At 33.9% G+C, this 16909-nt stretch overlaps 1 protein-coding gene across 1 annotated transcript in view; it reads right to left on the reverse strand.

Moving 5' to 3' along the window:
* Positions 1–16909, reverse strand: part of DPY19L2 (dpy-19 like 2) — a 90883-nt gene that overhangs the window by 34448 nt on the left and 39526 nt on the right. The window contains exons 10-12 of the mRNA XM_035021409.1: positions 11892–11969; positions 11069–11155; positions 4993–5052 (exon numbers count right to left, since the gene is read on the reverse strand). Coding sequence (XP_034877300.1) covers positions 4993–5052; positions 11069–11155; positions 11892–11969 — 225 coding nt within the window. The remainder of the gene's footprint in view (positions 1–4992; positions 5053–11068; positions 11156–11891; positions 11970–16909) is intronic.

A 16909-nucleotide genomic window follows, 5' to 3' on the forward strand; every position in this document is an offset into this window, starting at 1 on the left:
GGGGCTTCTGTTTGTCTTTTATTTCTTTTTTGGTTAACCTTGATTAGAAAGAACATAAATGTGAACTTCTAGATAACCTGAGAAAAATTATAGTGGCCTAAATCCAAATCTCTCCACACTTATCCATCAAGTAGAACAATCCACCACAAATATAAAAAACAGGTAACAGTACAAACTTCAAATTACCTGTAAAAAGGAAGAAACAACACATATAGCAAAGTTAAACCTCAAGCCTGATCTAAGCCTTTGTAGAGAATGTGGGGAGTCTCAAAACCATGTGGAAGAGGGGAGAGGGAAATGAGGGGTCCCAAACTGAGCTGAAATAACTCCAGAAAAAGAAAGTCCACCTTATGGGTGAGAAGATTGGAGAATGGGCTATAGAGCAGGGACTTCAAGGGTTCAGTATAAAAAATTCTGATCCCAAAAAGGTATTACTCCTGGAAAGAGAGGAAGAGAAAAGAAAAAAGAGAGAAACCCTCTAGGAGAATGTGTAGAAAAGGAAATAAGCAAGAAAGAAAAATTAAGTATCCAGAAAAATAAATGAGGACCAAACAAAAAACAAACAATTACTACTTACTGTCACCAAAAGATGATGAAGGAAATTATTATTAATTGATAAAACCACATCTTGTTACATTGACAAAAGAGGTTGCACCTGGATTAGGAAACATCTGCTCTAACCACAAAATAATTAGATGAAAGATGTCTATAATACCTATAATATAGCTTCTATAAGAAGTTTAAAAAAATGAGAGTCAAACATTTCAGCTGATGATCCTGCTCTAATGAATAAAAATCTCACAAAGCAGAAAAAACCTACAATGCAGAAGTAAAAGTTGAATTAAGTAAGCTCAAATAAGCATTCAGAGATTAGAAAAACACCAAAAATTTTTAAAACTAAGAACAGAAATGGACAAAACCAGAAAAAAAATTGAGTGCTTATTAAATATAGAAAAGAAATTAAAGAAAGGAGAAAACCAAAACAACAACAAAAACCCCAGAAGAATAAAAATGAGATTAAAGAAGGTAGTTAAAGAATCAGAGAAAGTGGTAGAAACAGAAGACAGGCAACATATTTATAATTAGAGTACCTGAAAAAGAAAAACTACAATCCAAGAAAACTTCCTAGACATAAAAGACCTGAATTTACATTTGGAAAGAACTTACCATGTACTGAGGAAATTGACCAATATGGTAAATTACCTCAAGACATAGCCTAGTAAAACTTAAAAATGAAGAAAAATTCCTTAACAATTCTAGGCACAAAGGCCACATAACTTAGAAGGGCAAGAGAATTTGGTTTGTATCATACATGTTAAAAGAAACATAAAAGCACGTCAATGGTGTAGAAGCATTTTCAAGACACTCAAGAAAGTGGGAACCAGGAACTTTATATCTAGCTCATCTGCCATTCAGGTATAAAGATTATAGAAAACCAGTTTCAAGTATGAAATAATTGAGGAAACAACCTTCCTGAATATAGAAAGTTAAAAATAAAAGAGAACCATGTAATGAAATATGTAGAAATAGTAAATACAATAAAAATATACATAACATTTATGACATTAATAAAAATCTTTAAATTCTCACAAAGCAAGACCTGCTGTGTGCTGTGCAGAGAAGAGGTATTGAAACAGATCTAAAAAGGTGACAAAGACAAGAGTGACCAAAGCAAATAAGGAGTCATAGTTTATAATCCTGTCATCACTAAGGTTCACACCAACAAACATTAGATATAAAATGTATTTTGACATTAAGAGATACAATTCATGAGGAAAATATAATAAGTATGAACATCTATGCACTGCAACCATCTTTATAAAGCAGAAGTTACTAGACATACAAGGAGAAATAGAAACACACTAATACCTAAAGACTTAAGTATACTTTTTCAATACAAGATAGGTCAGTGGGCAAATAATACATAAAGCTATAAAAGACCAGAACATTTAAAAATAAATCTTGTTGATAAATTTATCAAAACATGTCCCATTAATAAAGGATACACTTTCATCTCAAGCAAACATAGAATACTCACCAAAAAATGATCATCTACTAGGTCAGAGAGAAAGCATCTAGGAGTTACATAAACTAAAAATATTACAAACAACCCTGTGTCATCATGAGGTAATAAAACTAGAAATTAATAACAAAGTCAGAAAACCAAAAAGCCTTCCTCTTGGAAATTAGCAAAGTTTCTATTAAACATGTCTTAAGTGAAAGAGAAACAAATTTTTTAAAAATATGATAATGAAAAGTACGTATTAGAAATGAAGAAAGTCATTTAAACAATGATCAGAAGAAAATCCATGGCCTCAAGAACTCATATGAATAAAAATGAGAGAAAAAATAAGTTAAAATTTGATTCAAACATCTAGCTAAAGAGTAACAAAATAAACCGAGAGAAAACACATGAAAGGAAATACTCAAGAAGAGTTTATTATATTTACTCCTTTATGTATCCTTTATTTTGTTTTTTATTTCTTTCTAATGTTCTAAGATTTCTTCTGGTCATCTACCTTCTGCTCAAGAACTTCCATTAACTATTCTTTAAGGGTTGCTCTGCTAGCAACAAATTTTTTTAGCTTTCTTTCATCTGAGAATGTCTTTTATTTCCCCTACCCCTAAAAGACACTTTCACTCGATGTGTAATTTGTGGTTGACAATTCTTTCAGCATTTGACAAATGTTATGCCATCTCCTTCTGGCTCCACAGTTTCAGATGAGAAGGTTACTGTAATCCAAATCAGTTTTGCCTTATAGGTAACACATCATTTCTCTCTGCCTGATTTTAAGATTTTTTTTTTGTCTTTAGTTTTCAGAAATTTAATTATCATGTGTCCTGGTATGGATTTTGTTGGGTTTATCCTACTTGGGATTCACTCAGTTTCTTGACTCTGTAGATTTATGTCTTTTACAAATTTGGGAAGTCTTCAGCCATTACTTATTCAACATTTTTTCAGCCCTGCTCTTTTACCTCTCCTTATGGAATTTCAATGATACAAATATTTAGATGTATGTATGTATATGTATCTGTATGTATGGGTCTAGAAGCAAGGACACAGTGGTAACAATGAGAACACTCAGCACTCAGATCTTTGGTTTCTAAATACCATACAGAGTAAGATACGCAATATAATTTTTATTCCACAGGCATGAGAGAATTACTTGGATTAAAAAAGGTTTGGCGGAGGGGGTTATAAAAAAAAAGTGTTAGCTCACAAAACATCTTTGCTTTTCCTTTCTTTTATGAAAAAAAAAAAAAAGCCATAAAAAGGCAAAATATCCTTTGCATTGTCTAGATGACTAACATGATTTGTTTCTCCCTTTTGCAAAAGACTGACAATATCAATTATATCAACTTCAAAATATAAATGTAAGCTGAACATTAATTATATCTCAACTTTTTTCTCCTTGGATTTTTCTTTCTTTGAAATTCTTGAGTGGAAAGCTTGATTTTTACTCTTTCCAGTCTAAATTGTAAATACTTAAGACAATAAATTTTCTTCTTAGTGCAGCTTTGACACAATTCCCTAAATGTCCATGGACGCTGTTCTATTTGTTTCCATTTTTCAATAGTTTGTAATGGAAATTTTGACTTTCTTTTGAGTTCAGTTATTAAATGAAGATCTTTGAATTCTCCATTGATTTCTTGGTTTAATCTTTAAAAATTGCTAATTTTGGGCGCCTGGGTGGCTCAGTCGTTAAGCATCTGCCTTCGGCTCAGGTCATGATCCCAGGGTCCTGGGATCGAGTCCCACATCGGGCTCCCTGCTCTGCAGGAAGCCTGCTTCTCCCTCTCCCGCTCCCCCGGCTTGTGTTCCTGCTCTTGCTATGTCTCTCTCTGTCAAATAAATAAATAAAATCTTTTAAAAAAAAATTGCTAATTTTTCTGACATAAAAAGATCATGTATTAGAAGGGCATGTCATCTAATAATTCAAGTACCCAAATATCCCTATATTTTCATCATTAGGGATGGGAGAAAGCCTCCAGCAGTGAGTAACTGGCAACTCTGTCCATTTCCTTCTTTTGCATTCTGCATAGAAATCTACCTGGGGCGCCTGGGTGGCTCAGCTGGTTAAGCGACTGCCTTCAGCTCAGGTCATGATCCTGGAGTCCCTGGATCGAGTCCAGCATCAGGCTCCCTGCTTGGCGAGGAGCCTGCTTCTCCCTCTAACCCTCCCCCCTCTCATGTACTCTCTCTCTCTCTCTCATTCTCGCTCTCTCAAATAAATAAATAAATCTTTAAAAAAAAAAAAAAGAAATCTACCTGATCTTACCATAACGTCTCAGTTTTACCCTATTAATATATCATATGTAATCACATAGCTCTTCAATATAGGTTTTATTTTTTTAACAGGTATACATCTACATTAAAGACCAAGAGAAAAACAAGGAATGTCATCTGTCCAATATTATGAGAATTAGTAATTGCAGTGCCTACCTAATAATATACTTATTTAACTTGGAAACAAAACACACAAATATAGAGGTACATGGGCCATCCATTTGCATATTTGGGAAGAAGTTAAATAGATTAGGTAGTGGCTGAGATGAAATAAGAAGGGGCTGGGAGACTGTAGGGAAAATGGTACAGAGAAAAAAATAATAGTCTAAAGTGGGAAGCAGAAGAACAGATAGATGACAGATGTAGAGGAAAGAAAAAGGGAAAGTGGGGTCAGGACTACAGACTGAGTTATTTTGAAGAGAAGGTTAGTAAATCCAAAGAGAGAAACTCAAAATTTAGAAAGCAAGGCAGTAAGGGTACAGCAAGATGAAAAGTAAAGAGAGGCATGAGCAAAGTGCTGAAATAAATGAACTCATTTCTTGATAATGACTTGTAGATGTTGCTAAGGGCTATTTCTCACCCTATGTGAGTAGGTATTAGTAAGATTTATTGGCCATAGTCATTCAATTTTTAAAGTATATTGTCTATATTCAGTTTATAGAAATAAAGAGTTTGAAGAAATGGTTAAAAATGTTGAACCTTACCCAAAAGTTGAGTTCAGATACTCCCAATCTTTGAATTTTATTTCTCTTTAGAATTATCACCTAAAATGCACATGACATAAAATGAAACAATTAAATAAAATTGACATTTTATATGAATGATACATTTCAAAAATTACACTGTCACCAGCTTCCATCTTGGCTGTAACCACCCATTTTCCTTCTTAATTGTTGATTTTTCAAAATTTGGACCTGGCAAATTTCCTTGTAGTGAGAGCTAAATGCTTTGTGTGCCAAAAAGTTGCTTCTAGAATCAACTTAATTCCTCACGGAGTTACTTGGGATGTCTAGTGCAGGCCACTCCTCTGAAGGTGTAGATGGTATGTGGGAGGTGTGTGCATGCAAGGGTATATGTAAGTCACCCAGCAAAATTAGTGGTCTAAATTAACATGAAAACCCTTCCTCTCTGAATTTCTAAATAAAATATTTAAAAATGTTTAAAATATGCCTAAGTGAAGTTATAAGAAAGAAAATGAATTTTCCAGGTGCCAGAGAAAAGCAGATGACTTTAAAAAACTGAAACAATTAGGAGAGAATCTAGGGCAGTCTTAAAGGAGAACTGCAGAATAAAGTTTTAACTATGGGCTTGCATCAAAAGAAGAAAAGGGCTTGGGACTATGGAAGGTAAGAAAGTGGACTTGAGACAGGCATAAAGCTGGGGTCCTCTCAAACCATACCCTTCAGTGCTATCAACTAAATGTTTATGTTCCCCACCAAATGTTTATGTGTTGAAACTCTAATCCTCAATGTGACATATGGGAAGGTGAAATCTTTGGGAGGTAATTAAACCATGATGGTGGAGCCCTCATGAATGGGACTTGTGCTATTATAAGAAGAGATATGGGAGAGCTGTCTCTCTCTCCACTATGTAAGGATATAGTGAAGGCATCTGTCTGCAAATCAAGAAAAGAGCCTTCACCAAGGACCGAATTGGCTGGCACCCTGATCATGGACTTCCCAGCCTCTAGAACTGTGAAAAATAAATTTCTGTGTAAGCTATCCAGTCTATAGTATTTTTACTATAGCAGCCCAAACTGACAGACACTCAATTACTAGGAATACTCCTCCTACCGTTGCTACAAGGTGATAAGGTATTTGTTTGTTCTCAAGTTTGGGGTAAAAAAAAAAAAAAAAAAAGCTTCCTATGAGAAACTGAAATCTTAGGTCTGTGTATTACTTAGATTTTGAGTGGAATTTTGCAACATCTAGTTAGTTCAAGGTGAGCCAGGATTCCTGAAATTCCAGCAACAGGAAAATATAAATGTACCAGATTATACACAGCAACACTGTAAATACAAAATATAGAAACAACCTAGATGCCCAGACATTGGACAGTAGTTGAATTACCTATGGAAAATGCACAGGGCAGTATTATGAAACTATAAAAAGAATGAAGAAGATCTCTATGAAATTATATAGAATGATATCCAGGATAGGTTGTTACAAGATATCTACAATAGGCTGATAACCCAAAGTACAGGGCCACCTGGGTGGCTCAGTTGGTTAAGCAACTGCCTTCGGCTCAGCTCATGATCCCAGGGTCCTGGGATCAAGCCCCACCTTGGGCTCCTTGCTCAGTGGGGAGCCTGCTTCTCCTTCTCCCTCTACCTGCTACTCCACCTGCTTGTGCTCTCTCTGTCAAATAAATAAATAAAAAATCTTAAAAAAAAAGAAAAACCAAAGTACAGAAAACTACCTATAGTATGCTACCTTTCATGTAAATAAGAGGAGATATAATTTTAAAAATATGCAATATTTATTAGTGAAAAAAAAAAAAAAAACAACTAAATGGGTAAACCAGAAAACCAATGAGATATCTTACAAGAAAGGTAGGACCAAGGTAAAAAGAAGTAGAGAGAATGGAGTAAGAAGAAATGGGAGGGAGTGACGTTTTCAAAATATAACTTTTTGTATATTTCTTATTCTTAGAAACATAATATTTCACCCCAAAAATAAATTATTAAAATCAATCAGAATGGAATTTCTGCTTCTGGTCAAGTTAATATAACAGGAACCACACATACTCTCCCATCTGAAACAACTAAACCCAAACAAAATAGATTATAAGAGACTTTTATGAACAACTAGATGCTAAAAACTGGATTACATAGAAGAAAGAGACACATTCCTAGAAGCATACAACCTACCAAGACAGAATCATAAAGAAACAGATACTCTGTCCATACCTGTAACTAGTAAGGAGATTGAACAAATCATCAAAAAAACTCCCAACAAAGAGAGGACCAGGACCAGATGGCTTTGCTGGTGAACTCTACCAGACATTTAAAGAAAAATTAATGTCGCCCCTTCTCAAAGTGTTCCAAAAAACTTAGGAGGAGAGAACATTTCCAAACATATTTCATGAGGCCAACATGACCCTGATACCAAAGCCAGACAAGGATACTACAAGAAAACTAACCTACAGACTAATATCCCTGATGAACATAAATGTAAAAATTCTTAACAAAATACAAGCAAACCAGATTTAACAGCACACATTAAAAGGATCATACACCATGATTAAGTGAGATTTATCTTGCAACTAGGATGGTTCAACATACGCAAATCAATTAATGTAACATGCTACATTAACAGAATGAGGAATTAAAAATCACAAGATCATCTCAATAGAAGCAGGAAAGCATTTGATAAAATTCAACATCCTATCATGATAAAAACTCTCAACAAACTAGGAATAGAGGGAAATTACCTTAACATATAATAAGGGTCATATTTGAAAATCCCACAGTTAACATCATACTAAATGGTGAAAAAGTATAAGCTTTTACTCTAAGATGAGGAACAAGGCAAGGATGCCAACTTTCATGATTTCTATTCAATATAGCACTGGAAGTCCTAGCTACAGCAATTAAGCAAGAAAAAAAAATAAAAGACATAAAAACTGTAAAGGAAGATGTAAAATTATCTGTTTGCAGATAATGTGATCTTCTATGTAAAAACACTAAAGATTATACACACACAGTTAGAATTAAAAAATTCTGTAAAGTAACAGGATACAAAATCAACATACAAAAATATGCTGCATTTCTACACACTAACAATCAACACTCTGAAAAGGAAATTAACACTCCCATTTAGAATAGCCTCAAAAAGAATAAAGTATTAAGAATAAACTTAGCTGAAGAGGTGAAAGACTAAAACAATGAACTACAAAACACTGCTGAAAGAAACTAAAGACACAAATGGAAAGATAGTATTTGTCTTTCTTATTTTACATAGCATTATGCCCTCAAGGGCCATCCAAGTTGTTAAAAATGGCAGGAAAACCTTACATATTTACCTTTAGCTTTCATTTTCAGTGCTCTTCACTTGTGTAGAACCAGAATGACATCTAATTTTTTATTCCTTCCAGCTGAAGGACCTCCTTTAACATTTATTTTAATGAAAATCTGCTGGTCATAAAGTCTTTATTTTGCCTTCATTTTTGAAAGATATGTTTGCTGGGTATAGAATTGTAGATACACCCTATTTTTTTTTTTTTAAGATTTTATTTATTTATTTGACAGAGAGAGACACGGTGAGAGAGGGAACACAAGTAGGGGGAGTGGGAGAGGGAGAAGCAGCTTCCCATTGAGCAGGGAGCCCGATGCGGGGCTCGATCCCAGGACCCTGGGATCATGACCTGAGTCAAAGGCAGACGCTTAACGACTGAGCCACCCAGGCGCCCCTACTTTATAAAGATGTTGCTTGACTGTATTATTGCTTCAATTTTTTCTTATGAAAAATTCTTACCTTACCTTCTGTTCAATATTTAATATGTCTTATTTCTCTGGCTGTTCTTAGGATTTTCTCTTTGTCACTAATTTTGAGCAATTTGATCATAATGTGCTTTATTATAGCTTTCTCTCAGTTTCTTGTACTGGAATTCAATAAAAGTCTTCATATCTTGGTTAATAATTTTCATCAAATTTGGAAAATTTTTGGCCATCATTTCTTCAAATATTTTTCTACCTCCTCCCAACTTCTTTATTTAGACATGTACTTTATTTTCCTATATGAACTGTAAGTGAAGGATTGATATATCACCATTTTGTAATTCCTATTTAATGAATGGATCTGGCACTAAGCACTGATGGCTGCCATCATAAAAAGAGAGGCACCAGATATTATGTGCCTCCTGATGAAAGAACAATACTATAGACTTGCCAAAGGGATCAAACCTGTATAAGTTTTAGGTCCAATTATTAATATACAGTTGACCCTTGAACAACATGGGTTTGAACTGCATAGATCAACTTATACATGGATTTTTTTTTTTATAAATACAGTACTGTAAATGTATTTTCTCTTCCTTATGATTTCCTTAATAACATTCTCTTTCCTCTAGCGCTTACTTTAAGAATACAGTACATAATACATATAATATGCAAAATACACTGTTAATCAATTTTTTGTGTTATCAACAAGGTTTCTGTCAATGTTAGTTATCAGACGTTTTAGGGGAATCAAAAATTATAAGTGGATTTTCAACAGCATGGGAGTGTAATGTCCCTAACCCCCTCCCTGTACTGTTCAAAGATCAATTGTATTATAAATAAAGAAGGCAAAGGAAGACATAAAGCTACACCATGAGGATTCAAAGAGCAAAATGTAGAACACAGAACCCTCACATGTTCAATGACGTGAATTCCTAAAAAATAAATTTCTTGGAAATAACACCAGGAAGATATATGGGAAATCTATAGATAAAAATAGAAACTTAAGTGAGGAAACTATAAAGGAAAGCTAGGAGAAATTACCATAGTCTAGATAGTTATTTATGCTTTATACCAGTGCAGGCGATTTATAATTGGGGCAGGGCACATAGAGGGCTTCTAGAATGGTTAGAAAAGTTCTAATTTTGACTTGATGGTAGTTTAAGAATGTATGTCAAATAACAATTCATTTATCAGTACTTACTAGTAATAGGGTACTAAGTATACAAAACATTTGTTTTATGCAGTTTTCTATATGTGTGCTATATTTCAAAATAAAATGTTTTCATAAAAAGAGGTAGATGATTGTAAGTCCTCTACTTTGTAATGCTAACAAAGTTTGATAAAATGTTGAAAATGTTTTTGGGGAAAAAGAAAAAGGAGGGATTACTTACTATGAGGCCAAAGAAAAAAAGGTTTGGGGAGAAAAATGTTAAAATATAGGGATAATCTCAAGAGTCAATCAATGTACCATACATGAAAAAGTGCCATATTTTGGTATTACTGTGGTTCATATCATCTCTGATCATAGTGGAAAGAGAATATCCCAGAAACATTCCAGTGGAGGAAAACACTCCATGTTCTGGCTCATGAATATTAGAAGTGTGACTATAAAGTAATAAAACAATTTTACTGAGCCACCATTCCAAATACATATCCAAATAAGTGTTATCCCATGGAAGTAAGTCACATGAGGAGACTATACATTATTCTAATCATGTTGCCATTGCTCAGAACAGTTTGAAACTCCTCTTTCCAAACTGCCTTCAGAGATAATTTAGTTATGGCCAAGAAAATCAATCTAATTATTGTCATACCATATTTTGATCAAGATCTAGATCACCCAAGATCTAATCACCCACCTTGTTCACAAGACTTTGGTCATTTCCAAAAATTAAATCCACCCTTGAAAGATGAAGATTTGCCACCAATGAAGATATTCAAAAAATGTGCTACAGTCTGTGAAAGCATTTCAGAGACGTTCCAAAAATGTTTTGGAAAATGGTAATGTCATTTCAATAACTATTTAGTATACTGAAGTGATGTAGAAGGAAATAAATAATTTTTATTATTAATTATGGCATAGTTTTAAAGTAAGTCTTATTACCTTATGATTGTTTTTTAAAATATTTACCTGGACATTACTTTAAAGAGATAAACTTTGTATTGTATTCATTTTTCAAGGATAAGAGAGAAAAAAAAGCATTATTTGGGGAAAAGTTTTTCACATGAGCAATTATCAGGGAAGGGCACTATTTATTCTCCTAAACTTATATTACATGTGTAAACCTACTATTTGACAGGTAAAAAAAAAAATCTTCATGAGCTTAGCAAACACTTACCAAAGTCATTAACAAAGATGAAGAATAATAAGAAGATAAATACATTGGATTTCCAAACATCAACACAAAACAAAGGAGAACTGAAACCTGCAAATTGAAGAAAGGAAACATGTTTTATTGTTATTAGATATATAGTATAATGCATACTTTGTCTACAGGCATAGTCATTTCTAATATAAACTTCATATGTATAAATAAGATTAATAAATAGATCCTGGCCAAATGATAATAGAAGTTCGAAGTTTTTCAACACCATAAATTATATACAGCAGAATTTAATCTTATTTCTCTGATACTTGATATAAAGAAAACAGAAAAAAAGCACTATTGTTTCTATTGATTCAATAATAATAAGAAAGACTTAGTCATAAGTATTAATTTTCTAATCTTACTTCTGTTGGACTACTTGATGATTTCCATCACTAACAAAGCTTTGTTTTATTTTATCTAAAGTCTATGTATGTGTTTGGAAACCAAGATTTAAAAAATTCAAAAGCATAAAATTTACAGTGTCACATTAATGCAAAGTGCTAAAAGTCTCAGGTCTTGGGGAGAAAAAGCAATTTCAAAAGTAGTGACAATAATAAATAAAACATTAAAATTTTTAAAAGTTTCACAGAACATAAAACATCTGACTATTATAGATCTGAATATTATAGATATAGATATATAATAATGTAATCTTTCCTTCTGGATAATATCAACATCATACATATTAATTAAATACTACTTGCAAGGAGGTACCCCAAAAGAGTGTCAGTTCTGTTTTATAAATCCTGAAATCTTGTTTTAATATTTAACTTATGAATATTAAAAATGTTACCATGTTCATATAAATGATCTTCTGAAATTTGTTTGGCTCAATGTACCCCACAACATACATGGGAAATAATGAAGCTATCTGAAATAAAAATATTAAAAAAGCAAACATGAAAAAAAGTCAAAAGCAAACACTTCACTATTCATAAGTAAATATGAGTGGAATTTATTTCCAATAATGACAATCAAAATAATTTGAGCCAACCTTATCATTAAGAACTAGAATAGCTAGAAAAAATATTTCAAAACCTGTACGAAAGCCACAGATTACTAACAAAGCAAAAAAGTATTAGGAAGTTAAAACCAGAGAAGAGATGAAAATCTACAGTGATGAGCGTGACATTTTAAGTTGCTTTTATCCCAGAAGCATCTGCCAATTCCAAAAGAAGCAGATTCTAATAGAGGCAGTTGAGAGATTTCGATGGACTCCTTACTCAGGGCACACCAAGAATGTGATCTCTGCTAAGTCCCCAAGCTTTGGTTTGGGCTGTAATATGAGAGAACCAGAAATTAAGCAGCCCTCAGAGAGACTAAAGACCACCTTTGAATTAGCTCATTCTCTCACTGAATGTGGGTGATTCAAGATTGTGTCTTTATTTGCCTACCAGAAGCAACTTTTAATCTTCTCTGGACGAAATTAATATCAACACAGTCCCAAATTAACTCTGTAATTGTTCATGTACAATATCCAACACCACATCAAAACTAACCAGATACAGGAGATAAGACATTATCACTATGACAATAGAAACAGATCCATATAGAATCTACTTCATGGGTGAGTAGATTTTTAAGTAAAAAGACAGTAAATGTGTTATGCTCTGTGGGCCACATACAATCTCTGTTGTAGATTCTTCTTCTATTTTTTTAAACACTTTAAAAATGTAAAAACCAATCTTTGCTTGCAAACTACTCAAAAACATGTTTGGCATCATCAGACATAGACTTTCCTTTTGATATGTGCAAGGAAATAACATTTAATATTGAAAATTCCAGGAGAGTATTGGAAGCCATAATAGAAAGTGAAATGTGTAACTAAATATTACAATAATCACTATTGAGAAGTCAAAGATGGATTTAAAAGCAAGTTAAACACAACCAACCAAAGAAATGATAAATTGGAAGATAGGTCAGAAGAAAACATTTAGAAAAAACTATAAAATGATAAAGAGATGAAAAATATGTAAAAGAACATAATAGATACAGAACATATAATATAAAGGTCTAATATATTATACTGTATATGTCAGAAAGGGATGAAGGAATGAAATAAAAGCTATATTTAAAGAGATTATATCTGAGAAGTTCCCAACATTTACAGAAGAAAAAAACACTGATTCATAAAATATTACAAATCCCCAACAAGGGATAAATTAAAACAAACAAAAACTTGACCACACTGAGGCATATCATGGTAAAAACTGCTTGAAACCAAAGACAAAAAGAAAACTCTAAAAAAGCTAGACACTAGCTGACTTTAAGACTTACCAAAAAGCTGCAGTAATCAAGACAGCACAGTATTGGAAAAATAATAGACAAATTAAACACTGCAATAAAACAGAAAGCCCAGAAACAAAGCCACACAATTACAAGCAACTAAACTTTTGACAAAGGAGCAAAGGTAATTCAATGGAGAAATGATAGTCTTCTCAAGAAATGGGCTGGAAGACTTGGACATTCATCCACAAAAGATGAACCTAGACTAGACCTTACACCTTTCCAAGAAAAATTAAATAAAAATGGATCTTAGACCTAAATTTAAAATGCAGACTATAAAACTTCTAAAACATAAGGAGAAAACCTAGATGACCTTATTTGATGAGTTTTTAGATAGAAAATCAGAAGCATGACCCATGAAAAAAACTAATAAATTGGACATTCTTAAAATTAAAAACCTCAGTTCTGCAAAAGACACTATTAAGAAAAATAAAAGACTGAGAAAATCTTTGCAAAACTTGTATCTGATAAAGGTCTGGTATGCAAAATATACTAAGAACTCTTAAAACTCAGAAATAAGAAAACAACCCAATTTAAAAAATGGGCAAAAGATCTGAACAAATACCTTACCCAAAGAATATATAGATAGCAAATAACCACATGTAGAGATGGTAAATGTAATATTCCATTAGGCAACTGTAAATTAAAGCAACAAGGACATACTTGTTGCTTAGAATGGTTGAAATCCAAAAACCTGATAAAATTGGCAATTTCTTACAAAATTAAACATAGCCTTACACTACAATCCACCAATCACACTCCTAGGTATTTACCCAACTGAGTTAAAATCTTATATGCATGCAAAACCTGCAAACAAATGTTTATAGAATCACCAAAGACTGGAAGCAATCATGATGTCCTTCAAGAGGTGAATGGATAAACAAACTGTGGTATATCCGTACAATGAAATATTATTCAGCAGTATAAAAAAATGAGCTATCCAGTCATGAAAAGACATGGGGAAACCTTAAATGCATATTGCTAAATGAAAGAAGCCAGGATGAAAAGGCAATATGCTCTATGATTCCAACTAGCCAACATTTTATTTGGGTTATGTTTTATTAAATTAAAGATTACAGAGCTCTACTGCAAATTACAGTATTACCATTTCTTTTACTTTAGAGGACTGCATTCACGGTCATTATTTTGACTGGGCCCAGGAACTCTTTAGTTTGGGCCTTTGGAGAGAAAAGTCCCATACAATTTAACATTCAGTAGTAATGAAGTTAGTAGTTCACTGTACAATTTCAAAAAATTTGTAAGCACAAAAACAATGGATAATTAACCCAAGAATCCCCAAGAGATGTTTGTTTTAAACAGCTGAAGATGGTAATACTTTCAAGTAATAATCAATTTACGTGACTATAGTTTCTCAGAGCTTTGCTTATACCTTAGTTACTTGGAGCTTAAAATATAGTTTTCTTAAAAACAATGCTATAAATTCAAATCCCTTCAATGGATACTAGAGTACCAATGCTATCTCCACCCTAACGGAACTGATTTGCTGGTGGTAGGGAAAAATAGGCAAAGACAAATAGCTCAGCAAACCTCTCTTCAACACATTATCAAGTGCCTCATAAAGTAGGTTCAGCAGAGCAAAAGCTACCATCAAATCTGAGTCAGAGAATGCATAAATTATTACAAGCTCTATAGATCAACTACTCAGAATTTGGGAGTTTGGGGCTAAAATCTTACTCTCAAACCCTTTGTCATTTCTTGTTCTCTCAGCATAAATTCCCCACTACCCACCATCTCCCCCAAAAGTAGGTAAGGCAGGTTTAAAGTGGTTCCAGGTAATATTCCAGGTAATGGATAATGAGAACCTAACTGGACTTAAGAACTTTACCCTTTTTATTGTAGTTAGAATCTCTACCAAGAACTCCCCTGTTGCTTTTTTTCCAGATTTATTAAGATATAATTGACTTCTAACATTGTATAAGTTGAAGGTGTATACCTGTTGATTGGATACACATATATTACAATGTGATTACCACTGCAGTGTTAGCTAAAAACATTATTTCACAAAATTCCCATTTAATTTTAGCAGTAAGAATATTTAAGATCTACTCCCCTAGCAACTTTCAAGTACATAAAACAAATTGTTAACTATAATCACTTCACTGTGCATTAGATCCCCAAAACTCATTCATCTTCTTTTTTCTTTTCTAAGTAAGCTCCACACCCAGCGTCAAGCTCAAAGCAGGGCTTGAACTCAGGACCCTGAGATCAAGATACTTAACCAACAGAGCTACCCAGGCACCCCCATTCATCTTCTAATTCCAAGTGTGTACTCTTTGACCAATAGCTCCCTATTTCCCACCCCCACACCCTGGTAACCATCATTCAAGTCTGTTTCTGCTAGTTTGGCTTTTTTAGTTTGCACATATAAGTGACATGATACAGTATTTTATCTTTTTCTGCCTGACTTATTTCACTTAGCACAAGGCCCTCAACGTCCATCTATGTTGACACAAATGGCAGGATTTCCTTCTTTCTTATAGCAGAATATTCCATCGTGTTTATGTATATGTGAGATATATATATATATCCCATTCATTTGTTGCATTCATTCATTTGTTGACAGACACTTAGTTTATGCATTCATTTGTTGACAGACACTTAGTTGTTTCCACATCTTGGCTATGGTGAGTAATGCTGTAATAAACATGGAAGTGCAAATATCTCTTTGATATTCTGTTTTCATTTCTTTTGGATATATACCTAGAAATGGAATTGCTAGATCATATGATAGTTCTATTTTTAATTTTATGAGGAGCCTCCATACTCTTTTCCATAGTGGCTGCACAATTTAAATTCACACCAACAGAGCAGAAGTGTTTACTCCCTTCGCATTACATCCTCCCCAACACTCATTATCTCTTATCTTCTTGATGATATTATCCCTTATTAGATACATAGACAAATAATGATGCTTATGCAAAATTGTGCAGCCACTATGGAAAACAGTATGAAGGTTCCTCAAAAAAATTGAAAACAGGGCGCCTGGGTGAGTTCGGTTAAGCATCTGCCTTTGGCTCAAGTCATGATCCAGGGTCCTGGGATAGAGTCCTGCATCAGACTCCCTGCTCAGCGGGGAGTCTGCTTCTCCCTCTACCCTCCCCCCCCCCCGCCTGCTCGTGATCTCTTTCTCTCTCTCCCCCAAATAAATAATCTTTAAAAAAATTTTTTTTCTAGGGACGCCTGGGCGGCTCAGATGGTTAAGCATCTGCCTTCAGCTCAGGTCATGATCCCAGGGTCCTGGGATCGAGCCCCACATCGGGCTCTGTGCTCAGCAGGGAGCCTGCTTCTCCCTCTCCCTCTGCCTGCCTGTCTGCCTACTTGTGATCTCTCTCTCTCTGTCAAATAAATAAATAAAATCTTAAAAAAAAAAAATGGGGGGCGCCTGGGTGGCTCAGTTGGTTAAGTGACTGCCTTCGGCTCAGGTCATGATCCTGGAGTCCCAGGATCGAGTCCCGCATCGGGCTCCCTGCTCGGCAGGGAGTCTGCTTCTCCCTCTCCCACTCC

Source organism: Mirounga leonina, unplaced genomic scaffold, assembly GCF_011800145.1.
Source record: "Mirounga leonina isolate KUSES-001 unplaced genomic scaffold, KU_Mleo_1.0 Mir_174, whole genome shotgun sequence".
In the NCBI taxonomy this organism is placed as follows: domain Eukaryota; kingdom Metazoa; phylum Chordata; class Mammalia; order Carnivora; family Phocidae; genus Mirounga; species Mirounga leonina.